The sequence below is a fragment of the Eleginops maclovinus genome, chromosome 14 (genome assembly GCF_036324505.1).
Source record: "Eleginops maclovinus isolate JMC-PN-2008 ecotype Puerto Natales chromosome 14, JC_Emac_rtc_rv5, whole genome shotgun sequence".
NCBI lineage: Eukaryota > Metazoa > Chordata > Actinopteri > Perciformes > Eleginopidae > Eleginops > Eleginops maclovinus.
In genome coordinates, this window is record NC_086362.1 from 13,381,565 (window position 1) to 13,406,393 (window position 24,829).

The following is a 24,829-nucleotide window of genomic DNA, read 5'->3' on the forward strand; positions in this document are numbered from 1 at the left end:
TGTTCACCAACACTGATGTGTGTGTTAAACATCTCTGATATTAGTGCTGTTTATAAGGAGTAGTGTAGTGGTGAATGTTCATTGAATGAACACTAGAGGGAGTGTTAGGCTCATGAGCAGATGTAGGGGCAGTTGGAGGATTCCCTCCAAAACCAAACTAACTAAAGACTCCCTTTAAACAAAAGAAATGTGTGTTCTGCACCTCTAAACACTACTGTAGGATTATCAGAGCACGCTGATAGTGTTAAATTAATATCGGTTTATAAATGTTGCATAAACCCTGGACTTAATGAACGAGTGATATTCTACTACACTCTTTCTCTCTGATCTTAAACTCTGCAAACAACCACATTCTTATTTTCCCAAGAGATGATCAAACATGTTGCCAATTCACACAATCCCTCTACAAAATCTGTTCTGTAGAGGGTAGAGTCACAAGTCGTCATGGCAACAGGGTTGAGTGATGAAGATGCAGCTGAGTGACAGATGGACGGGGAGCGTTACCTCGCCACCACCAGGAACTGGTCGATCTGAGGGTCTTTGAGCTGGTTGTTGGGGTCCCACACCTTGGTCTCCAGCTTCTCCTGGATGCGGGTGTCTGATTCACCTGAGACCAGGAGGAACTTTGTTTAAGTAACATGTAGGGACTGAAGTGAGAAAACATTTCCTCAGGGTTTCTCTGGCAATATCGTGCTGCTCACCTTCTGCTAGCTTGTCGGGGATCTCTGCCTGGTACTTGGAGCCCACTCGGATCTCGCCCTGGTCGGCCAGGAGGGTCTTCTGGTTTGGGTCGAACACCAACGAGTAGAAGAAACAGTCCTGGACGAAGCACACAGAAACAGATTCATTTTCAATGTTCCAATTGACTGTCTTTCTTATTGTACAATTGTAATATTCAAAAATGAAGATATTCACATGTTACATTACAACTTATACCTCATGTTTACAGCAGTTACAAGTTGATACAGTACGAAAACATTTAGGACAAAACAACAAAACAAAGTAAAACCCACGGAACAAAAACAGACGAGGAGAGTAAAGCTGATGATGTCATACCTCTTTGTCCAGGTACCCTGCCAACACGTCTGTTTCATTCAGCAGGGTGACGTTACATTTCCCCCTGTGGAGACAAAGAGGAGCGTTCAGAGACCAAATTACCTAGACAAAATATATAGATTCTAGATAGCTTGAAAGTTAAAAAAAAGAAGTTTAAATAAAGACATGTTTACACAATGTTCCGTTTACAAACAATCAAGAACAAGCGCACAGCAGGGGGTTCCAAACGTGGTGCCATGATGGCTTTCCGTAGGTCATGACATTTAGTATTCAAACATTAAATGTATTGCTTTGTTTATTTCTAGAGGCCACTTTACCAACAAGAATGAGCAATCTGTGCAAGAAAGAGTTCAGAGTTGGGATGTTTGAGAAGAGATAATACCCGTTCTGTGGCGCTCAGTACTTCATTCGTGAGCGTTAGTGAGACGGCCAATCCGGTTATGTTAATCTGCATCGTTTGTTTATTAAATGTATATCCGTTTATAGTCAATTCTTTATTAGACAGATGTAAAACGATGTTATGTTACACATATCAAAAATGCAGAAAAACCTGGTCGTAAGTATTTAAGTAATAGTGAGGATAATATGGACATGTGTTGCTGGTACAGCTTATCTGGTTTAAGCTAACAGTGCTGATTGAATTCTGTCCTTGGATATCGATTTATTCGCCTTGAGGTCTTACACTTTCTGTTACTGTAGTACGACTTAAATCCATTCAATAAAAACTGAACTGGATGTGCTCAACTTTCTAAAAAGGAAATACAGTGGAGTTTTCTCTGCAGGGAGGGGACCTAACAGCTGGGAGTTTCCTGCAGTGAGGAGCAGATAGTGGGTTCATTCTCCACTGTGCATGGCAGGTGTCTGGATCAGTCCAACTGCAGCTCTGTCAGGGCCTCCTGTTGGTGAACACGTACCGTATGTGAGTAGCAGGTAGAGATTCAAACTGTCGGGACAGGAAGAGTTCTCTGTGTTTGAGCTGGTGCTTCTGTTGTTCAGACGGCGTCGGCTGCTTCGACTCCTCCTCAAACTCTCCTGCAACACAAACAAAAACCACAGTGACGTCACACACTGAAGGAGAACATACAGATTCTAACATGCTCTGGCTCAGGTCTCAAACACGAGATTAAATGTGTTTTTTTATTAAAAAACGTTTGGCATTTTGTCATTGACAGGAGGTTAAACGCAGGTATAAATCAAACCCATGCTTGGTGAATAACCCACATATTAATTGAAAGACCCTTGGTGATTGGTGGGCCCCGAGCAACTGTGTAGATTACAGGCGGTACTGCTGAAAGCTGGATCTTTTGTGTGTAGGAGAGGAATTCCCTCCGGAGGGAACACAGGGATTTTAGCCTTTGCAGACCATTTACATGCACAGAAACTTATAGCGCACACTACAGGAGAGGGACAATTCCAAAAAGTCTAATTGGGCCTCTTTAAGAACATAAAAACAGCCGTGTGTAGAAAAAATGTAATCAAGGGACTGAATCATGTGCAAGTAAGCAAGTTATGCATGTCCAGTTTAAGATGTAGATTCATGATTTTGAAGACATTAATAACTCCCACACTAGACTTTATAAACCTGGAGGATTCACTATAAAAGAAGTTGCTCTATACAAACCAGAGCCTTTTCTGCTGCCGTTCTGTTTTTACGGCCCTAAACTATGGAACAGCCTCCCCGCGGATCTTAGGACAGCAAACTCCCTTGAAATGTTTAAAAGTAAATTAAAAACCTATCTTTTTCATATGGCTGTTAATTTGGGTTAACTTTCGATTCCCACAGGTATCATCGTCCATGTTTTACTGTATTGTTCAGTTTTGCTTTTATCATTTTCTTTTTAAAATTGTTTTATTTTCACCTATTTTAATTTCTTGCCAGATTCACCGTTGATGTTTGGGATTGACTTTAATATTGTTATGTTTTCTTCTTGTTCTGTAAAGCACTTTGGGCTGCTTCGTGTATGAAAGGTGCTATTCAAAGAACGAAAGAAGAAAGTTAAGAGTTGGATGATGTGGCAATATATTGCACAAGACAGTAAATATGTCTAAGGTGAAAGATTATTTTTGACAAGATAAAAGAAGTTAAGGTTTCAAAGCTGTTCTGCTGTCTGAATGAACAGAACCATACACCTCAAGCTGTTATGCATTCAGACACTTTTATGTAATGCATTTTTATGTTATTATGTTCTCCAAGTTAATATCTTACTTGGCCTTTATTGCACTCGCTTCCTGTTGCAGCACTTAAGATTGTATTAATCCTTTGTTAAGCACTTTTCAAGAGTTCAAAGGTGGCAAATTATCCGGTTGGAGAAAATTGGTTCTGTGTGCTCAGTCTTGAATTGAGACTCATTTGAGAAATAGAAGAATTTAAAGTGTGTGGAGTTGATCTTTGTCACTCACTACCATGCAGAGGCCTAGAGACTTGGTTATTAATGGACCTACTGTAAAAACAATGCCACTTTCACATGATCAAACCCATGTGACACCCAAAGAATTAAGCCATAGGCAGCTGTGTGTGTTTGTGTATGTGTGTGTGTGTGTGGCCACTAGATTGCGCATTCCTAATTTCAGGCGGGTGAGTAATTTGTTGCGAGCTGGAGGGGAGGGACTATATCGCTCCATCTCCGTGGACTCCGCCCCTGCACTCAGCCACAGGAAACCCTGTCAGTGAGGGCAAGAGAGAGAGACACTGGAGAGATAGTGAGCGAGAGGGACGTTACCTTAAGCCACACCCATTTTCTGTTAACCTCTCAACCCTCCCCCCTCCCCCTCCTCCTCCTCCTCCTGTCCGGCTAGTCCCTGCCAGACAAAGTAGGAAACCCTGTGTACCAAACCTGAGGCGCCCATCCCCCCCCAACATGTATCCCCAACTCCCTCCACTCACACAAATAAGAAGCCCCACACACACACGGACCGAGCGACATGTTCTTAAAAACACACGCAGCATTGCAGCATCACACACACACACACACACACACACACACACACACACACACACACACACACACACACACACACACACACACACACACACACACACACACACACACACACACACACACACACACACACACACACACACACACACACACACACACACACACACACACACACACACACACACACACACACACACACACACACACACACCAGAATTAACCCGTTGCAGGCTGTGGCCCTCGGGGACAGATCAAGGGCCTTTTGTTCTCCACAAAGAATTAGTGTGTATGTGTGTGTGTGTGTGTGTGTGTGTGTAGAATGAGGAGGAAGAGGAGGGAGGCAGTGATGAAAAAAGTGAGGCAGATTTAAAAAAAGGTTTAGTATATGAGCAGCAGCACAGGAGCTGGTACACTTCATGATCATCACAACAGGCAACACACAGTGTACGTGTGTGTGTGTGTGTGTGTGTGTGTGTGTGTGTGTGTGTGTGTGTGTGTGTGTGTGTGTGTGTGTGTGTGTGTGTGTGTGTGTGTGTGTGTGTGTGTATCAGGGTTGGATTGACTGTGTTAACAAAGGTATATTTCATTAAGCAGACCAGGGTTAGCCTGGCTTGGTAGAATCTGAATTTTGGAAACAACACACACAATGCTGGGGCTGTGTGCCCGGGAACTTTATTAATGTTTAAAGATGTCCCTTTCAATAAAGAAATGTTCACTTGAATCTATTGTTAAATATGGTAACACAGAGGCGATTAAGCCACTGGTAAAAGTTTTGATTTTTTTTACATCTGTAGTTTTGGGTGGGCTAAAATTTAAATCTAAATATGTTGAATTGTAGTGTAACTGTCTATCATGACAGTCAATCTGTACATAAAAAATGTGCATATAGCCCTGTTTAGATTTTGGATTTACAGTACAATTCATGAATTAAAATAGCTTTTTTATAACCCTTAAATGAAATTTAAAAAACAACATCGCCACGGGCAACAAACTACACTACAGAATAGACTGGCGCAGTAATGACATAGGTTTTGAGGCCGACCCAAAAGTTAGCATCGCAGGGGTCCCTCGACATGGGCATATTGGAGAAATAAAAGCAGGATAATGTTCACATTAACACCACTTGAAGCGTCAACGCAATCGACAGAATCAATAAGCTAAACAAACCATCACAGTTGCATGGTGGGATGACGTTTGGAAGTCTCTTTTGGTCAACTGTTAGCAACATAACACCTTTGGACGAATGTGGTGTTCACTGACATATTTTAAGTCGTGGAACAAAACGTGAAGGTCTGCAGCAGACCTTATTTCAGAACGAAAAACACGTTAAAAAACAGTGACTTCGAGACAAGGGAACCCGAAGCTGCTTCCTACGGGTTTTAGGACTAGTTCCTGCAGCATTCTATACAAAGTGCATTGTTAAAATTGTACTTCATTAAAAGAAAAGTTGATTAAACACTGTCAATGTTCAAGTGTCTGGCAATCATGGAATCAGAGTTCTTCCTCACCATGTGACCATCTTTGGTCGGCTGGGATGCATAGCTTTGCGATATCGCAGCACTGCAAAAGCTGCATCGGTGCAAACCGTTTCGCAAATGATCTACCTGTGGACACATTTCTAACAACGCACGGTGTGTGACGTAATATCGTACAACCTTAGGACCCTGTTGCATTTACTGAGGAGCGGACTGTAAAATGCATCTTGATGTCTTTATGTTTTTAAACTCAGATCTGTTACTCCTGAGTGGACTTTCTGTATCGTTTTTCATGTCAATTTAAACCGAGTAATAAGACTGAAGATGCTCTCAGTTACTACATATGGCAAAGAAGAAAGAGCAAACGATCAATGAGTTCAAAGAAGCAAAGCATTGTTGTTATTTTCACCACCTGACTCAGATGGTACAGGGCATGAAGTATTCTTGGAGACTTCATGCTTTGCAATTGAAATATGGAGACACACCGCTGTAAACGTGTCAGCTCAGTTCATTTTGAGCGGTTATCTTTGGCACTGCATCACCTGCTAAATGTAACCAGACAAAGCCACGTTTGGAAGGTTGGTGCCTTGGTCTCTTGGAAAAGAATAAAAACCTTTAAAAGATTGCAAGATTCCAGCGGACAGAAGACATGATGAAATTGCCATCCCTGTATTCAGTCGCATCTCCGACTTGTCCACACATGATCAGTGAACGAATGCTAGCATCTCTGTGTCTGTGTGTGTGTGTGTGTGTGTGTGTGTGTGTGTATGTGTGTGTGTGTGTGTGTGTGTGCGATGCCAAATAGATGAAAAAAGGAAAGCGGCTTTAATGCATCCATTTTGAGGTGTGTGTGTGGATGTCTTTGTCTGGAGCACTGCGGCCCAGGAGGAGGGAGGGGTGGGGGTGTGGGGGAGTTGGTGTCGGGGTAATGAGTGAATGTGATCAGGCTTCAGTAGTCTGCATGCCATTATCACCAGCCCACCACCTCCACCCTCCCACCTCCTTTGGCTCTCTGATCACACACACAAGACGGAGGCTGGGCTACGAGGATCAGGGTGGGGTGGAGGGGGGGGGCGGGGCGCACACCACATCCCGACAAGATACTACTGACAATCAGTTTCTAATTATTTTAATTAGTAGTGGTATGTTTCACCAAGGAAATGACTGCGGGATCATTTTACTCCCCAACATCCTTGAATTGAGCTTGAAAAATGTTATGTTGTTATATGTTGAATAAATGTATCGGACATATATAAACAACAGCTGTTTGCCAGTGAAACTAGAATTAGACTCACAATACTTTATTCCCGGGGGAAATTGGAATCTCTTGTAGTTGCTCCATTTAAGAATGAAATAAAAACTAGCACAAAATATTTACAGTGGGGCAAAAAAGTATTTAGTCAGCCACCAATTGTGCAAGTTCTCCCATTTAAAAAGATGAGAGAGGCCTGTAATTTCTATCATAGGTATACCTCAACTATGAGAGACAGAATGAGAAAAGAAAAATCCAGGAAATCACATTGTAGGATTTTTAATGAATTAATTGGTAAATTCCTCGGTAAAATAAGTATTTGGTCACCTACAAACAAGCAAGATTTCTGGCTCTCACAGACCTGTAACTTCTTCTTTAAGAGGCTCCTCTGTCCTCCACTCGTTACCTGTATTAATGGCACCTTTTTGAACTCGTTATCAGTATAAAAGACACCTGTCCACAACCTCAAACAGTCATACTCCAAACTCCACTATGGCCAAGACCAAAGAGCTGTCAAAGGAGACCAGAGACAAAATTGTAGACCTGCACCAGGCTGGGAAAACTGAATCTGCAATAGGTAAGCAGCTTGGTGTGAAGAAATCAACTGTGGGAGCAATTATTAGAAACTGGAAGACATACAAGACCACTGCTAATCTCCCTCGATCTGGGGCTCCACGCAAGATCTCACCCCGTGGGGTCAAAATGATCACAAGAACGGTGAGCAAAAATCCCAGAACCACACGGGGGGACCTAGTGAATGACCTGCAGAGAGCTGGGACCAAAGTAACAGAGGCTACCATCAGTAACACACTACGCCGCCAGGGACTTAAATCCTGCAGTTCCAGACGTGTCCCCCTGCTTAAGCCAGTACATGTCCAGGCCCGTCTGAAGTTTGCTAGAGGGCATTTGGATGATCCGGAAGAGGATTGGGAGAATGTCATATGGTCAGATGAAACCAAAATAGAACTTTTTGGTAAAAACTCAACTCGTCGTGTTTGGAGGAGAAAGAATGCAGAGTTGCATCCAAAGAACACCATACCTACTGTGAAGCATGGGGGTGGAAACATCATGCTTTGGGGCTGTTTTTCTGCAAAGGGACCAGGACGACTGATCCGTGTAAAGGAAAGAATGAATGGGGCCATGTATCGTGAGATTTTGAGTGAAAACCTCCTTCCATCAGCAAGGGCACTGAAGATGAAGCGTGGCTGGGTCTTTCAGCATGACAATGATCCCAAACACACCGCCAGGGCAACGAAGGAGTGGCTTCGTAAGAAGCATTTCAAGGTCCTGGAGTGGCCTAGCCAGTCTCCAGATCTCAACCAAATAGAAAATCTTTGGAGGGAGTTGAAAGTCCGTGTTGCCCAGCGACAGCCCCAAAACATCACTGCTTTAGAGGAGATCTGCATGGAGGAATGGGCCAAAATACCAGCAACAGTGTGTGGAAACCTTGTGAAGACTTACAGAAAACGTTTGACCTCTGTCATTGCCAACAAAGGGTATATAACAAAGTATTGAGATGAACTTTTGTTATTGACCAAATACTTATTTTCCACAATAATTTGAAAATTAATTCATTAAAAATCCTACAATGTGATTTCCTGGATTGTTTTTTCTCATTCTGTCTCTCATAGTTGAGGTATACCTATGATAAAAATTACAGGCCTCTCTCATCTTCTTAAATGGGAGAACTTGCACAATTGGTGGCTGACTAAACACTTTTTTGCCCCACTGTATATAAGCATCACCAAGTTCAGTGTGGGAGAGAAACCCCCTCTGGAGGGAACAGGGATTTCAGCCTTTGCATGCACCTATATAACCCACTACAGGAAAGGGAAAACCCCCTCCAAACATAATAGGGCCCCTTGAATATATTACAACAATAAATATGTAAAATATGTAGGATTGTTATTCTAAACAGTGCAGATCCTGATTGATAATGATTGAATAATTTATAGTGAAAGGCTTGCACTAAAGGAGGAACACCAATACCGAGACCAGCCCCCACCCCTTGCAGGGATTCCCCTTCAACCCGAGCCTTTCCCAGCCGACCTACGATAAACCTGAGGGCGCGGGCCAGACTGAAATCCCGGGGCGGATGCTGACACTATGTTTTTCAACTGATCTTTGGATCGCTAGAATGCAAAGTGCTTTTGTCCACTGAAACTAGATTAATATATGAATGGCTTTCTTTGACAAAGACGTGACGCGTTTTCTAAAATTGGATAAGGCTGACTAAAACTAGCATGGACTTTTGATTCTTAAAGAGTAAGATTACATTTAAAAATAGCTGACAAAATGACACTAATCAATACATGAAGCTGTGTAATCACAGTGAGAGGGGCAGCATGCCAGGGTGGATTTAGGTTCTAACAGTAGCTATGTTCAAATTTAAGCTCTTTAAACTTTTTGTTTTAATACATACATTTAAATCAACAAAATATATATGATGACTACAATTTAAAACCTACATTTGTGTAGTTAACAGTTTATTTTTTATTGCATAATGGACGAGGGCAATATTCAAATAGCAGGAAATGAACTTTTTGTTGAAGGCTAAATGTGTTAAAATACCTTTTTGAATAAAGGAAAAGTACTCTACAAAATATATAGTTTGGTACGAATCCAAATAAAGAAGAAATTGCACCATTATCATAATATATTTGTCAACGAGAACACGGTTTTATAAATAACACGGATCAAAGCCTCCAATATTGTGAATCATATCGCAATATCAGTCAAAAATAATCACAATTTATTTTCCAAATCTTGCAGCCCTACTTAATTAATAAGCACAGCCTTGGGCAGCACAATTTTTCTACATTTGATCAAAATTGGAATTTGGACTTATGCAATATTAATATTGCAGTAGTTGCAATATTTGGTAAAGGTTACAATTGTGAAAATATCATTCTGAATTAATTCAGCAGAGAATGAATGCAATAAAAAAAGAAGTTTGGTACATTTGAATAGCATTTCTTTTATAGCATGTGAACGTTTAAAAGTGGTTATTCCCTGTAATATCGCTCAATCATCATCGAGTAACTTTTTTCCCCAAATGGTGCGACCCAAACACGAACTTCTCCAAACCAGCCCATAGCAAAGCCTCACACAAAAAGTGACGGAGTGACTCGAGCCCCAGGAGGAGGCCTCGGAGCAGTGTACATCATAAGAGCGGCTCTGACTCTTTTATGAGAGAGACAAAGAGACACAGGTTCATTAAAGGCAGCGGGCCGGATCCTACCTGCTCTCACACTAGGGGAAACAAAAGGGGAGCTGAGAGGAGGCGGGGCTCCGTGGTTAATACTCACGTGCATTGCTGTCAGCCAGAGTGTTGAGGTTGCCTGAGATGTCTCGCCTTCTGAACAGACACACCACCTTCGCTTCCACGTTCCCATTGGCTGTCTGTGAGGGCAGAGTCAGGGGTTAACAAGCCGCCATGATACACCACAGGTAGGACTACTCATGGTATAAATTCTGTCAAAAGTCAGAGCCTTTGTACCTACTACACATTTCCCTGCGCCTTAAACGATGTTTCAGTTTTGTTTTTCCACTTCTGATTCTTGGAGTCTTTTTTAAGAGAGCCAGGAATAAAATGCAGGTAAAAACTACTTTAATCAGCAGCTGCCAAAGGGTGCTTTACCGACCACTCACTTATCACAATCAACAATTCCTACAGGTGGCAAAGTCTGTTTTCTCACCTGCTATGAGCAGACAATTTTGTTGCACTTCAAGGCAAGGTGTCATGTAGCTTTTTCCGCCATCTATTGAGAGGCTTTCGATGTGAAGCATCTGAAAACACTGCCACCAACTTTACTGACGGCTTAGTTTGGAAACCAAAGAAGCTATTTTGTTAGTGGGTCGCTTTCAAAACATGGCGGATGGAGGCAGAAATGTAAAGGTCTGTATTTTTTTTTTTTTTACTTTTCAATTAGTTTGTAGATACAAGTACTGTGTTCAAAATATAATTTTTGTACAGATAGTATAAATAAATAACAGAAGGAAACATACCTTATCGTATGTCTTAAATCAGAAAGCAGGTATGTTTACGTGAGGGAAAAAAAATATACATATATTTATAATACAAAATGAAAACACTAACATTGAGTTTGTCCAGAGCATATAGATGTTTAAAGTCTGTACCACCTGAAGGTTTAAATAGTCTGACTGGTCAATACTTTCTTTAAACTAACATCCACTTCAGCACTGTGTCCAGCTTGTGATGAGGAACCTGAGCTCCGCCCGCTGTTTGAGTCGTTGCTCTCCTCTGCTTGTGTCACCAGGTTTTCCTCACACAAGCCAGTGGAGCTAGTAGCATACGTGGCCTTTGTTATGTGATGTAGCTTCATGAAGGTCAAAGAAATGAAAATCACTACCACAATGCTGAAGTGGTTTCCTTTAATAGAACCCATTTTCCTCACAATATGATAAAAGGAAATGCTTACACTGGTAAATGGTGAGCGCAAGTCGGGATCAACTGTAATAATGTGGATGCGATTTCCCTACCAATACATTTGGGAACACTGGAACCACGAGCTATTGAACAGAAAATAAAATCATGCTATATTTTCAGATTTTATACTCTCATCGCTCACTGTGTCAGTGTTCCAAGGACTCTGTCTCCAGACACTTTTCTCCTGCTAGCTGAGGCGTTAAATATCTTCCGGAGCACAACATAAAACTAACACTTCAGCACTACCGCTGGACTAAATCCTAGGGGAAACACTGTATTACTCCAGTGGTAGCACTTCAGGTCGGAAAGATGATGAGGGGATCATTGTCCCTGGATGGGCTGTGATCTTAAGAGGAGAGAAAGCATGGACAGACAGACAGAGGTTCCCTCCACAGTCCAGCTCCATAGCGCTCCACTCTCTGGCTCACTATCCATTCACTGTGCTGAGCAGCCATTAGCACTCAGGACGCTGCAGTCCTCCTGGTGCTCAGCACAGGCCCTTCAATGTAAGAGTGTTACATAAATGAGCTTAATCCTTTGACTGGGAAACAAGCCTGTGTCATATGCTGCTGCTGTTATATAAGTGGCTCCTGTAACTGTGTCCTGTGAATACAGTAGCTACACTTTACCATGACACCTGTCTAGCAGTGTCTAGCTGCACAGAACAATATTAGAGTTCCTGATATACCATTTTAACATTGTATGAAACACAGGGTATACAAAAAGGACAGAACCCGTGCCAGCATTACATTAAAAAACTTTGATATATGAGGTTAAAAGAAGAAAGAGATGACCAACCTTGTTGAGTTCTTCTATTCTACGGATCAGGTAAGGGTTGCTGGAGGAGTTCTCGAAGTACACGTAATCTGGAAAAGACACAAATAAAAGGTTAGACTCATGGTGTGCTCACAGGAAAATATGCACATCAATACATGATAGATAAATACTAAGCGTAGTCAAAATCATTGTCAGAATTGTCAGACTAACACAGTTCTGAGGCTGTAAAGCGACTGCTTTTAAGTGTAAACTAGGATTAGAGGTCAGGGTTAAAATCGGATATACACACTGTATGTAATTACTGCAGGGCGTTACCCAAAGCGTGTAGCAGTGGTAGTATTCCAGTTTGAATTTTAATTTGCATCACAATGCAACAACCCTACCTGCTTTCATTTCAAAATTTTCATTTCAAAGTTGACTTTTATCCACGAATCCCATTCCATATATGCTACACGTCAAGACTTGAATATTCAAATTCTCTGCTACTGGAAAACTCTCTGGAATCGAACCCCAGAGGATGCTGCTGTATGTTTAGATCACCAGAATCTTTCCCCCACGATTATGAATATTGGCAACAGATTTGAAGGCAATCTGTCTGTTGACTGGAAGTTGGAAGATCCTTCAGAGATGAGTCCTGCTGTAGTGGGTTCTATTAATTCCGAATCATTCAGTATGTACAAATGTGTGCTGGCCTCAGTCTCCTCCATCTAATCCAGAGCTCTTCACAGCCCTCTCTGATAACCACAGGCAATCCTTCCCACACACACACAGCACCTAACCCAGCTTACACTTCATTGAATGTGGCAAAGGAGGTGGAACAGACCACTAATATAATACGAGTAAACTGTGGTGAAAACGTAATGGACACAGAAAAAAGCATCAGACCTATACATTCTGCTCGTAATTCAACATAACAATAATGATAATAGTTCCAGCAGCCCAATTGGATCAAATCCAGCAGCTACAATTATATTCCTGTTTTACTGGTTCAGGCTTCTGCTGTAAATAGGATGAAGTTGGTTGTGTGGAGAGGCATTTGTGCCAGTTTAGAAGGCCTCTCCAAGTCACATCACAAAGGTCATGAGGCCAGTAAGCTAGCCAAGAGCAGCATGACGCTCAGATGAGCAAGCAGTCTGTAGCGCACAAAACATTCACTCCACAGAACGCAGCTAATAGACTGACATGAGGTGTGTCTGTAAAAAAAAAACCTCTTTATGCTTATATTTACAATGTTGAGATATGGGATATGTGAAGTGGGAAGAACCAGGGAAACAGCAGGAAAACCTGGAAGGCTGGCAGGGCTTACACGGCCACCATATCCCAGTGAGGTGTAAATGATATCGGATTTAAGCTGGTCATCTAACTCCACCTCTTCCTGCTGTCTTGCACTGTCTGCCAACAGACTCATTTGTTGCAAAGCAAATCCTCAAATAAGAAGAACATAAAGCAGTATCACTTCCTTTGAATAGGGACACGCCGTTTTTACTGACAGTCCACCAGCTCTGCCTACCTCATTTGCATGTTGATGAAACATTAGAAGAATAGAGATAACACCAACATGGTGTAAATGCAAAGGGCTCTGATCAGTAGTTATATTCCGCAGAAAAGGCTCCACTGTAAACACATTTAAAAAATGTTAATTAAAAATGGGCAAACAAGAACTAATCTAAGGCTGAAATTGTGTTCATTTTTTATGCCACATTAAGAGTACTTTATGTTTTGGTTGTTTCTTGGCAGAATAAATCCAATCCAGGGTTTTTTCTAAACCGGGTCACAGGGACAAGCTCTGAATGTACCATTACAATTACTAGTGCATATTACTTAACACAAATGTACATATATGGACTAAGAAAATAGATTTAATTTAAATGAAAACTGTAGGCACAGGTCAAGGCACATATCAGCCAATGCCCCTATAAAATGATATTCAAAAAGCAGTTTAAATTAGCCCCCTTCATGTACCACTGCAGAAATATGGAACTATTTGCAATTTGATGCACATAAATAAGTGATTGGTGTAAAAAAAGCATCTCAATTTAAAAAGAGGTCATTGTTCTTTGTAAACGACTTTGAATGCTCAATTTTATGAATATTTTTTGTTAATATAATTGGCTTTAATAATGAACATGGGCTCACGCTATCCACTTTTAACACTTGCTGACAGCTGAGAGTTTTCAGCATTTCAAATATTAATCAAGCCTCCCATTTATTCATCCAACAACTACCACAGGCTCCTTGCTTCCTTGTAATGTTTGATGCAGTTCTTGCACAGCAGTGTGGCTTCACGTCAAGCTCCATCTGGTCCTCCCACTAGCAGGGACAGGGCGCCTCGGGAGGATATCAGTGGCTTTCTGATGCATCATCACAAGCGGAGATGGAGAAGGACAGATTCAGACAGGGAGAGGATTTCTTGCTCTACTTAACACACTGATGAGGAGCCCGACCAGAAAAGCATCACCTCCTTGTTCACAGTGAAGGAACATGACGGCACCTCATTACATAGCACTGGCTGAAGCACCAAAGGGTGATCGGCACTCTCATATGTGTCTGATTTCAGATTCAAAGACACAGTGAACATGAGGGGTTTCTCCTTTATACTCCAGCCTTCCATCTCTACTTCTCGCCCAGAGGGTTGTATAAAAGAATGATCATGTTCCACCAGCACAGAGGCCAGCTTAGTGTATCAATGATCCACGAAAAATCCTGGACTTCAGAGCGTTGGTTGGTTTTGTGTTAATATATGTATTTAAGGGTAGAAAAAAAGATCTTAAAAAAGCAAGTGTCTGCTGAGGAGCTGTGAGTGTTTGTTTGGACGTATGCGGCTGGAGTGGCGCAGTATGCCGGTGCTTGAGGGTGAATGAAGAGGAGGAAGCCCTTTGACTAATCTCTGGGGATGATAATGATCTTATATGCGGGATGAACACTGTGTGCTCAGCCTTCTAGGGGACTGGTAATACAGGCGATGCTCATACAGACCTGCCTGCACCATCCAGAGGAATCATTATTGAACTCAAGACCCATGAACACCTTTGCTACATAGTTTAATATGAGCCCATTCTGACATTTAACAATATACCAGGATTTTTTTTACAAAACATTTATATCTTTGTGCAGTCAGACAACTTAACCCTGTTACTGTGTGAGCTCCTTAAAAATCAATTTCTGAGTCGTTACATAATCACATGCTTGTTGCTAACTGCAATGTGTTATGGGCTAGACTTAACATAACACTGTAACATTACATTTGCCACACCACACCACTGCTGTGGACATTCCATGATCGAGCAAGCAATAATACCAAGTTTCCTCACAATGCCTGTTGACTGTAAACAACAAAAAACAAGTCTTTTATGGTTGCAATAACAGCTGTATGCAGCAAACATCTGTAACTGTCCATCTTTACGCTTCATGCATGCACACTATTTGAAATTGATCACTGGACAATGATATCAGGAATCACAACAGAGATGATCATACGGTTTAAAGGGAACACAGCATCACTGATGTCAGTGATGCTTCAGAAAGACTGAAAACTACTAAAGCTCATTTCTTTGTTAAGGTCATACCTACAGTAAACCATGAATGAATTACAATTAAAAACAGAGCCATTGTCAAATAAATCAACACATGATGATTCATTAAAATACATATATCAGCGTATGCTACCAGTCTGCCACTGTCGTTACATGGTGTGCATTTGCCAGCGTGCAAACTGAAACTTCAATCACAATGCATAGAGAAACCATATCACCTCAAATGAACATTGTGCCATGTTTTATGACAATCGATTAAAAAAAAACCGTGTGAGAATATTAAGCCTAGAATGGTGCAGCATATTTTGCGGAGTAGTCTTTAATCAGCATGACCTAAATAGACCACAGTGGCAAGACCTTACACAGAAATAAGACTGTCAGTGTCGCACTGTCTCTGTCAATTCAACCACCGCGACCGCCACTAAATACAACTGAACGACTAAGTCCTAACATCGTTATATTGTACAGAATATAGACAATAATGGCAAACACTGAAAGGATGATTCGACAGATCAACATCCACAGTACAGTACAGGTACTCATGTCCATATCGTGGGGTCAGTGAAACGGGGGGGAGAGAGAGACAATTTAGCTAGCAGCAATGTAGCTAGCAGGTCGCCGTGTCTACCGGCGTTTCTCTCTATAATGATGGTGACGTTAAGAAACCCGGGGTTAGATAACGAGTTAAGTAAAAACGAATAAACCTGCAACAGTCCACAGTAGCATACACACACACCTGGCATTATAATATATTATTGTTTATATTTTATGGAGATTTTTCAGTGGCAGAGTAGCGGTAAATAATGAAACGGGAAGTCTCACTTACACAAAAAGTGGTAGCAAGTTAGTGTTAGCCAACTTTGTTAACGTTACGTGTTTCCCTTGCCGGTGTTTCGTTGTTACTACCGATAAACGGTATAAGGGAAAGACGTTACTCTGAATAACATAACAACGTAACGCCATCTGCTAGTATTTCAAAAATAAGTCACGCCGCCTAACACATACTAAGCTAATGGCTAAGCTAACAAAACTTAGCAATCAAAGTTAGCTACCCCGGCTAATGCTACCCGTTGCATGTGAAGTGATATGGCGGAGGCGATAATGTAATTAACCCACCCTAACGACAAAGCTAGCCAAACAGCTATAGCTAGCTATCGTTACAACAGACGTCCCCAGAAATGTGTGGATGGTGCTGACCTCTCGTCGGCTAATTTAGCAGTTCGTGCTAACTAGCATTTTGTTCACTTGCAATACGTTACAATATGTACAGACTCCAACGTCCAAAGATGCACAAATTATAGTCCCTTTTGTTACTTGCAACTATAAATACAATTCGACCAAGTATTGTTTCACTAGGATGCATTTACTTCAAATGGTGTACCAACTTTTACAACCGGTTCATGCTACTTGGCAGCCACCCGCCCTGGGGTAACGTATTTTGGGTGACACTAGTCGGGATATCAAGCTCTTGTGAAAGTTTAAATGTTTAAAAAATGAACACTGTTTAGCGAATTGTATCCATGCCGAATGTCTGAGTGTATCTGCCTTATTACAACTGAGTAAAAACTAAGTCATAGTGAAGCAGTTATTGACATTTGCTCATTAGCTAAGTTACATTACATTGTTTTAATAGATCTGACGTTCTTCCATGCTAGAGTGGACGCACGTACAGATGCTAGGAAAAGCTAGCATTAGTTAGCCGCTAACGGAACAGACAGCTAGCGACTAGCTAGCCACCTTACTGTCGAAACGAACAATCACGTTGTGGGGGGTGTCTTCAAAATGTAAAACATTCCTTACCTCCCACTCGGTACATGTTGGCCGCCATTCTATCGTAACCTTTATCAAAAGCAGTCCCAGGGTATTCCCCGCTCCGGTAGAAAAAGGTCGATGGGGATCTATTTTATTCCTTCATTTATCGTAGACTCCCCCGCCGTGAAACAAAGCCGGCTCCGGACACAACAAGCCGAGATGTGGCGGGTAAAAAGTTGAAAGTTTCCGTTGTAATGTTCCGGAGGTTATCCCCAAAATATCCAAGTCTTTGTTTTTGGTCCCTCCGACGACCTTCCTCTCCTCTTCCTCACTCACTCACTCATTCACACACAGCTAGCCTGTCTCTTACTCCACTCTTCCTCCCATCCTCCGCTCCCAGCTTCATCCTCCTCTTCTTCACCTCCGCTCAGTTCAGCACACACACACAGAAACACACACTCACAGGCCCCCTTCGCTCGTGCTCAAATCGTCATCTTCGGAGATTGTCGTCATTCTCCGGAATCACAATTAACTTTTTCAATGGCCCTGGTTTGATAAACAAGCTGTTTATATAATATGAAATATAAACACACATGAGTAAAGGTGTAAACTTTGTATTTCAAAGTGTCAAAAAAGTAATTGTCATGGACTTTTAGGAACCCTTAGGGCAATTTGAATATATTACACATACACAAAAGTAAAGAGTTAAGTTGTCAAAGCAGGAAGTTGGGAACGTATATAGAAAAAAGCATCAAGGCAATTGTTAGAATTTTAATAACAATAAGAGTTGTGTTAAAAGATTAAAATGATATGGTTTTAGAACCAATTTCCCAAATGATTGAGCTGTATGTTGAGCAGGATGGATATGTATGAGCTGTAACCAGAAGAGATATTGTTGCTTCTCAGATTGTTAAGGTTTAAGTTTAGAGGCAATTTAAAGTTTAAAAGCCTAATACTGGTACACACAATAGTCCTTCTTTGAACTTAAATTTGACTGTTTCAATACCAATTATTAGACTATCTTTCATTGTCAGTTTGGGGGAAATTTCCCCCAATTATTTTCCTTCTTTGTCATTGTGTTTTTCAACACATTTTTGATTACATACACATGTATACCTATAAATACATGGATGGCAATAAAGTCCCTTTTATTTTATCTTAATGCATCAGTCAAAATTATATTCAATATATATTAAACTAAGTGGCCATTTTTTGTCACGAGCACTTTCATTTAATTATTTAAATATGAATATATATTGATATTTGGTCTTTATATATAATATATATATTTCTTATTTTATAAAACCATTCATTCATGATTTTTACTTTACATTTTGACATTGTATGGCTACTTGTCTCAATATAAAATATTTTTAATTTCTGACCATGAGATTTGAGACCTATGACTTGCTTACCTGTTTTCTTCTTCTAAATAAATGATTTATAAAAATATCTTATATTATATTATAGGATCTGAACTGATCCTGCTGTACACGAGGAGTTCAGTCAGGTTCCGTGAACATGCACACTGCACATGATTCCTGGAGCAGCACTGCCCTCTAGTGGTTCTTCACCAACATTACACCCTCCAGTCTTCAGTTATTTATTGGGAGCTTGACAGGTACAACATCACAGTATTCCCAATGTTCTCTTAAATATATAAAACTGTACTTAAGTAATCATTTGTCAAGTGTACTGATCTACTGTTAGAGAAATGAATTAGTCAGGATTGATTTCATGGAAACAGGTTTGTCACAGTCTGTTTATGCAAGCGTCTTCAATATTAGCGGAGATGTCAATCAAACACTGCTTGAAACATCAAAAACACGTAAACACATTATGCAAACATCTTTAAGGCACGAGGGCGTACGAAACGATGCAGCAAGTAAGATTGATAAATGAGATGGACTAAGATGCAGGAATGTTCACTGAAACCAAAGTCTTTGTCACCGTTTAAGTCATAGTGATCCTCTCCCAACAGAACAGACTCTGTGAGGGAGGAGTCACACCGTCCAGTTTCACCAGGATGTACATGACTATGGAGTAAGTGTAAATGTGATGCGGACATTCCTCCTGGAGAGGATTCCTTTACATCAGGGGTGTCCAAACTATGGCCCGGGGCCCAACTGTGGCCCTGGGTCCATTTCTAATTGGCCCTCAGCTAATTGTAATGGAATTTGGCCCACACCTGAGACTCCTATATGTTAACATATATCACACAGTATTCATGCGTTAATAAGCCACATGAATTCAGTCATTTAAAGCTGATAACATTTTCTAACACATCTTAGTTGATAGAAAAGAAGTCCCAATAACTTATTTGTGTAACAAGCTTGAACTATACCCTTCATATTTTCCCTTATGTCCCCCCTTCATACAGGGCTGTGAAGGGAGAGCAATCAGAGGCTTCTGTTTTGAGCTGCCAAACCTTTTTGTAACAAAATGAATATAGTTAATGGAGAGCTGTGATGTAGGCTGTTTTTTCTTTAAGCATATTCAATTATCAACAATAAGTTACCTACATCTGATTGGTTTTGCCTACTTATGAGGCAATTACCTCATCTCTCAGCCCTTCGTATATTTTTCTGTATGTGGCCCTCGGTAAAAAAGGTTTGGACACCCCTGCTCTACATGTTCTGTTTGAAACTGACGCAGCTGTGGCCCCGCGGAGGCCCCTGACTGTGGCTGCTGTCCGCTGACTCTCACGCCTTTCTGGCTGTGTAAACACTCCCCCCTCCGTCACTGTTAACAGCGCGTGTCCCTCCTAGCTGGTGCCGGGTTCCGGAGAGCTGGTGTAGGGGGAGGTGGACGAGGCCGAGGCCAGTCTCTCCCTGCTGTCGCCCCCCCCGCCTCCCATCACCCTCCACTGGAGGATGCAGGTGTCCTTCCCACCCATGGAGAGGAGGTGGGAGTCGCTGTGGGTGAAGCGCACGTTGGTGACATGGCTGCCGTGGCCCCGGTACTTGTGGCTCGGCGCCTGGAGGAATACAAAAAAAAATACAACAATTTACAAATGAACCTTTTGATAAAAAACCATCAGTAATGTGAATTTGGATAAAGATAAACTAAAATGTTTTTATTAGTCTGGTGAATTCTGAAAAAGACAACAGTTATGATATTTAGAATCGGAGGATGAAACCCTCTTTATTAGTCACATACATGCACACAGTAGAGCACACCTCTGCATTGTAACCCATCCTAGCACTAGGAGCAGTGGGCAGCTATTGTGCAGCGCCCAGGGAGCAATGGGGAGGGGGATTGGAGGTGTCCGGTGTGACCTCTCCAAGTAGCAGTGCACTTTCCATATTTTTTCAAGTCTGTTCGGGGACTTGAACCAGGCGACCCTACGATTCCCAGTCCAAGCCCCTACTGACTGAGCCACTGCTGGACGCACTGGATATCAAATTTTAAGATGATACCTAGATTTGTTTCACGATATCGATAACCAGATAAATTGGTGGCTTTGGGAGTAATAGATTATGTAATCAGGACACAACAGAAGGTAACTGTATTCCATAACAGTTCCATTAAAAAAACAAGAAACGTGGGTTACAAGCAGGATTACAATGTTACAATACATTTTTGGTTTTCATTTAGGCTACTTTAGTTTAAATATATAATTGTTTTAATCCTGTGTTTGCTTTTAATTAATGTATTAAACTAAAACATTTATAAAATACTCTTCTGTAGTTTAAGAGGACACATTTCTGATCTTAAATATCTTGGTGTCCTCTTTTCTAAAGTCAACTTGTTCTGTTGTCTTTCATAATACACTTCAGTAAAAAACATCATTTATTTTATAAAAATGAGTGAGTTTTTTTTGCGATTGCATTTGACAGTATAGGAATCTAAACGTAACAGAAAGCCATCAGGTTACATTTCAGCCCTATAATACAATGTTTATATTTCTTCTGAACAACCGGCCAGAGCTGTTAAATGAGCGGTACCTTGGGTTTGGGGCAGGGGTACTGGAAGAGGTGGACCTTGCAGAAGTCGTCGGCCACAGCCACCATCCTCTCACTGTGAGAGCGGCACAGAGCGTTGATGTCCGTGCCGTCAGAGCCCTCCAACCACACACCTGCAACGCCACAGCAACAGTCAGCAACCGACACTTTAAACCGTCACACCGCAGGTCAGTGGAGGAGTATCTCACCCATCACATGGAAGCCCAGCACACAGGTATAGGAGGCCCATTCTCGGTCTTTGCTCTCGAAGCGATTCCTCAGCAGTTTACAGCCGGCTGCTATGTCCCCTGTCACCACACATCATATTACAATCAGAACACTTTATCAGCACGCCGTCTCAGGATTAATTCAAGTCTGTTCACTTACAGTAAAGGATCTCGTAGTCGCCTGAATTAGACATAATGTACTTTCCATCTTTGGACCAATCCAGGTGAGTTATGAAGCTGGAGTGACCCTGATTGGATACAAAACAGAGCCGGTTTCTCATAATGCTCTATAGCTAAACTGTAAGAGTTAAGGGTGCAGATGGTTTCATTCTTTCTTATTGTCAATGAGCAGCACCAAACCAACTGTCTGGAAATAGTTTCCAAATTCTCTCGGGAAGAGAGTGAGTGGTAGCGAAGTTAATACCGGTAGGAATACGAGTATAAATTACGTTTTGTCATGTGCCTGTTTTAAGATGAAAATGTAAAATAAAGTGTCCTTTTTTAAATCCGAAGTGTCTCTCTTTCTCATTCTGACACATGTAAATGGTGAAAGGCTGTGCATCAGCTGAGTGTCTGGGTCAGGTTCAGGTCTCTAATTTTATTCAGTTGGTCTGATTTTTGTGTTGTATACATGCCGTTGAGTCTCAGACTAAAAACACCTCACTGATGTAGAGACTTTTTAAAGCCTCTGTCATTTCCTACATCAGCTTGTCAAAGTAGCTTTGAGCAAATGTCTCTCAAACAGGAGGAAATAGTGTATTTGTCGGGGACTACTTTCAGCGGCGGATGAATCCACATTTGAAGCTCTGGTGAGTTTGTTGCTGCAGGACAGTGTATGTGGGATCGAGTCAGAAATAAAATGAACTGTTTTAGTTCATGATATGATGGAACATTATGTGACTTATTTATGTGTTTTTAGTGGTTTTTTAATAAACGATGCAACTCTATGGCACAGAGGAAGAAGTTATGTCAGGCTTTTGGTACACACTCATTTTTAGTAGGTCAATCCATCCAATCTGCGCATGAGATTTGTTAACAAAATCATATTGTACATCACCAGACTTGTACCTTAAATGGCCAAACAGGTACAGACAAAAGCACATGAACGTTGGACTGGATTAAGATAATATTCCAGGAGCAATAATATTTGACATGGATTTGATTTTTAACTCACATTACATTTCCCCGAGCGGATGTAGCGCCGGCCGCTCTCGGTCACATTGTAGATGTAGATGAAGTTGTCATGAGAGCCAACCGCTAAAAAGCTTCCATCTGAGAACACAACCGGCCATTCATGCAGTTAGAGGGGATTTCCAAAGGCTTTTCTCAGTCGGCTCAGGAGGTGCAGAGACGTTTAGTTTGGGGGGGGTGTCTGGTAAACACCGGTCTTACATGTTGGGTTCAGTCTGAACAAAGTAATGCTGGTAATGCAATCTGACCTGGTGAGTATCTCATGACGGAGAGCTGCTCGTTCCCATCAGTGGACTCAGAGACCACCTCTCTGGTCAGCAGGTCCAGGGCCAGCCACCTGTTAATATGATGGAGGGGGGGTTCATTAGTAATGACTATTGACCGGACAGCACACAGCTCCACAGCCCATCTTGGGTTTGGGACTAGAAAACTAGACTTTTAAAAATAATCAGCAGACTCATCCAAAATGAAAACAAATAACTGATGGTCACATCTTTAAAATGGTATGTACTCTATGATATATGTTCTTTGTATGATATGGATATTTCAATATTTGGAGAGATATGCCTTATTTTCCTTTTTTCCAAGTGTGGGAATCAACTGTTAAAAGTGGACTATTCAATATTTGTATCTCTACAAAAGACCGGATGACTGTTTGTCATGTGAAACAGGTCACACATACCCATAAAATATGATTGACAACTCTACAAAGCTTTTTATTCTTCTCTCGGAAAAGAAATATAGCCAATAGGACCACGAGGGATACTTAGTGATGTCACACAGACAGGGGGGGGAGATTTTTAGAAGGATTTTGAAATTGTTTCATGACCGTATTTCTTTCAGCTCATAGATTTGCTAATCGTGTGACACGTTGCTTTCTTACCTTCCTGTGTTGAGGCCGACTGAAACCACTGATCCATTCGGGCAGAAATCAGCACACAGCCCATACTCCTGTCAGACACACAGAACAAGTAAGCAGCATGTGTGTTAGCACTGGGAGGAGTATCAAAGTGTTCCATTTAAAACAAGCACACAAAACATCCAGGATCAGTGTGTCCTACCTCCAGCGTGATGCACCAGTCCAGCTTGTGTTCCTCTGTGTTCCACAAACACACCTGCCTGTCGTGGCCGCAGGTCAGGAAGATGCTCTGAGAGGGGTGTGTAGCCAGCCCCCACATCTCGTCTACATGACCCTGAGACACACACACGCACAGTAAAACAACAGGATAGCTTTTAATGTTGGTCAGTGTACAGAGAAATAAAATGCTAAATTCTACTTCGCTGAGCTTAGACAGCGTAAATATTCCTCTGAAGCCAGTTTTCTTCAGACATTCCTAGAACATCTTAACTTATGTTGCAGTGTTAAATAATATATTTTACACTGCAATGTTCCCCAGATTTTAAACTGTTTTTAAAGTTTCCATTTTGTTAACCCTTACCAGGCATGGGGAACAGGAAGAGGCAACAGAAATATAGAATTCCATTGAAAACAACAAATCTGATGAACTAAACAAAACATATTATTATTATAACACATTTGCATTTATATCAGTGGAGTGATTTCTTTCAGGGTTTAGTACTAATGTTTCAACTTCAAGCTTTACATTTAAGTGTTTCTTCTACGTTTATACTATATATAAAAAAGGAAATGGATGGATCTGCAAGTACAGCTGCACATTAACGAGGAGAACATTTATTTAAATAACAAAACCATGTTGTTCATGTTATCCAACGCTTGTGAGCTGTAGTGATCGCTGTAGTTCAAAGGAGGCATTTGCGAGGCTTTTGGTGGGATTTCTGTCTGCAAGTGGTTCCAGTTTCCCACAGACAAATGTGAGCACCAAGCCAAATTCCAGTGGTCAGTGGAGACATTGCTTAAATGCATTCTGATGCCAGCTGTTGACTTTTGGATCCAAACAGTCTCAAAACATTTGGATGTAAGATACTCAGGGCTGAATTAACACTACTCCCCAACACTGAGTATAGTAAACACAAAAGCTTCAATCCAACATTTCTAATCCTAAAAAGCTTTGAAAGAGGACATATTCTGCTGATGTTCAGCTGTATATCAGTATGTAGTTCCTCTCCTGGGACATGTCTCGATGCTTTAATGTTTAGAAAGCTCTTTAGTTTTCTCATACTGCCTGTGCTGCAGCACCTCTTTTCACCCTCTGTCTGAAACCAGAGCCCAGTCTGCTCTTATTGGTTAGCTGGCCGGCTCTGTTGTGATTGG

General features: G+C 41.4%; 2 protein-coding genes across 5 annotated transcripts in view; both read right to left on the minus strand.

Annotated features, from left to right (window-relative positions):
* Nucleotides 1-461: 461 nt before the first annotated feature.
* On the minus strand, nucleotides 462-17,712 carry LOC134875863 (metastasis-associated protein MTA2-like). Its single transcript, XM_063900567.1, has 7 exons — nucleotides 17,283-17,712; nucleotides 11,971-12,038; nucleotides 10,031-10,124; nucleotides 1,971-2,088; nucleotides 1,057-1,120; nucleotides 702-819; nucleotides 462-607 (listed from the first exon to the last, which is right to left on the minus strand). The coding sequence occupies exons 1-7, from the start codon at nucleotides 17,308-17,310 to the stop codon at nucleotides 501-503; spliced, it is 597 nt and encodes a 198-aa protein (XP_063756637.1). The 5' UTR covers nucleotides 17,311-17,712; the 3' UTR covers nucleotides 462-500.
* Nucleotides 17,713-18,823: 1,111 nt separating this feature from the next.
* Nucleotides 18,824-24,829, minus strand: part of eml3 (EMAP like 3) — a 52,202-nt gene continuing 46,196 nt past the window's right edge. For all 4 annotated transcript variants that reach the window (XM_063900542.1, XM_063900539.1, XM_063900538.1 and 1 more), the window contains 8 exons: nucleotides 23,658-23,789; nucleotides 23,480-23,547; nucleotides 22,845-22,933; nucleotides 22,580-22,677; nucleotides 21,566-21,653; nucleotides 21,388-21,486; nucleotides 21,182-21,312; nucleotides 18,824-20,211 (listed from right to left, as the gene is read on the minus strand). In XM_063900542.1, coding sequence (XP_063756612.1) covers nucleotides 19,999-20,211; nucleotides 21,182-21,312; nucleotides 21,388-21,486; nucleotides 21,566-21,653; nucleotides 22,580-22,677; nucleotides 22,845-22,933; nucleotides 23,480-23,547; nucleotides 23,658-23,789 — 918 coding nt within the window. In that variant the 3' untranslated portion in view covers nucleotides 18,824-19,998. The remainder of the gene's footprint in view (nucleotides 20,212-21,181; nucleotides 21,313-21,387; nucleotides 21,487-21,565; nucleotides 21,654-22,579; nucleotides 22,678-22,844; nucleotides 22,934-23,479; nucleotides 23,548-23,657; nucleotides 23,790-24,829) is intronic.

Coding starts and splice junctions, on each gene's coding strand:
- LOC134875863 (XM_063900567.1), bottom strand. CDS start 17,310: ATGGCGGCCAACATGTACCGAGTGGGAG. Junction 820..1,056: donor CAGGGTACCTGGACAAAGAG/GTATGACATCAT, acceptor TGCTTCGTCCAG/GACTGTTTCTTCTACTCGTT. Junction 608..701: donor CCCCGACAAGCTAGCAGAAG/GTGAGCAGCACG, acceptor TCCTGGTCTCAG/GTGAATCAGACACCCGCATC.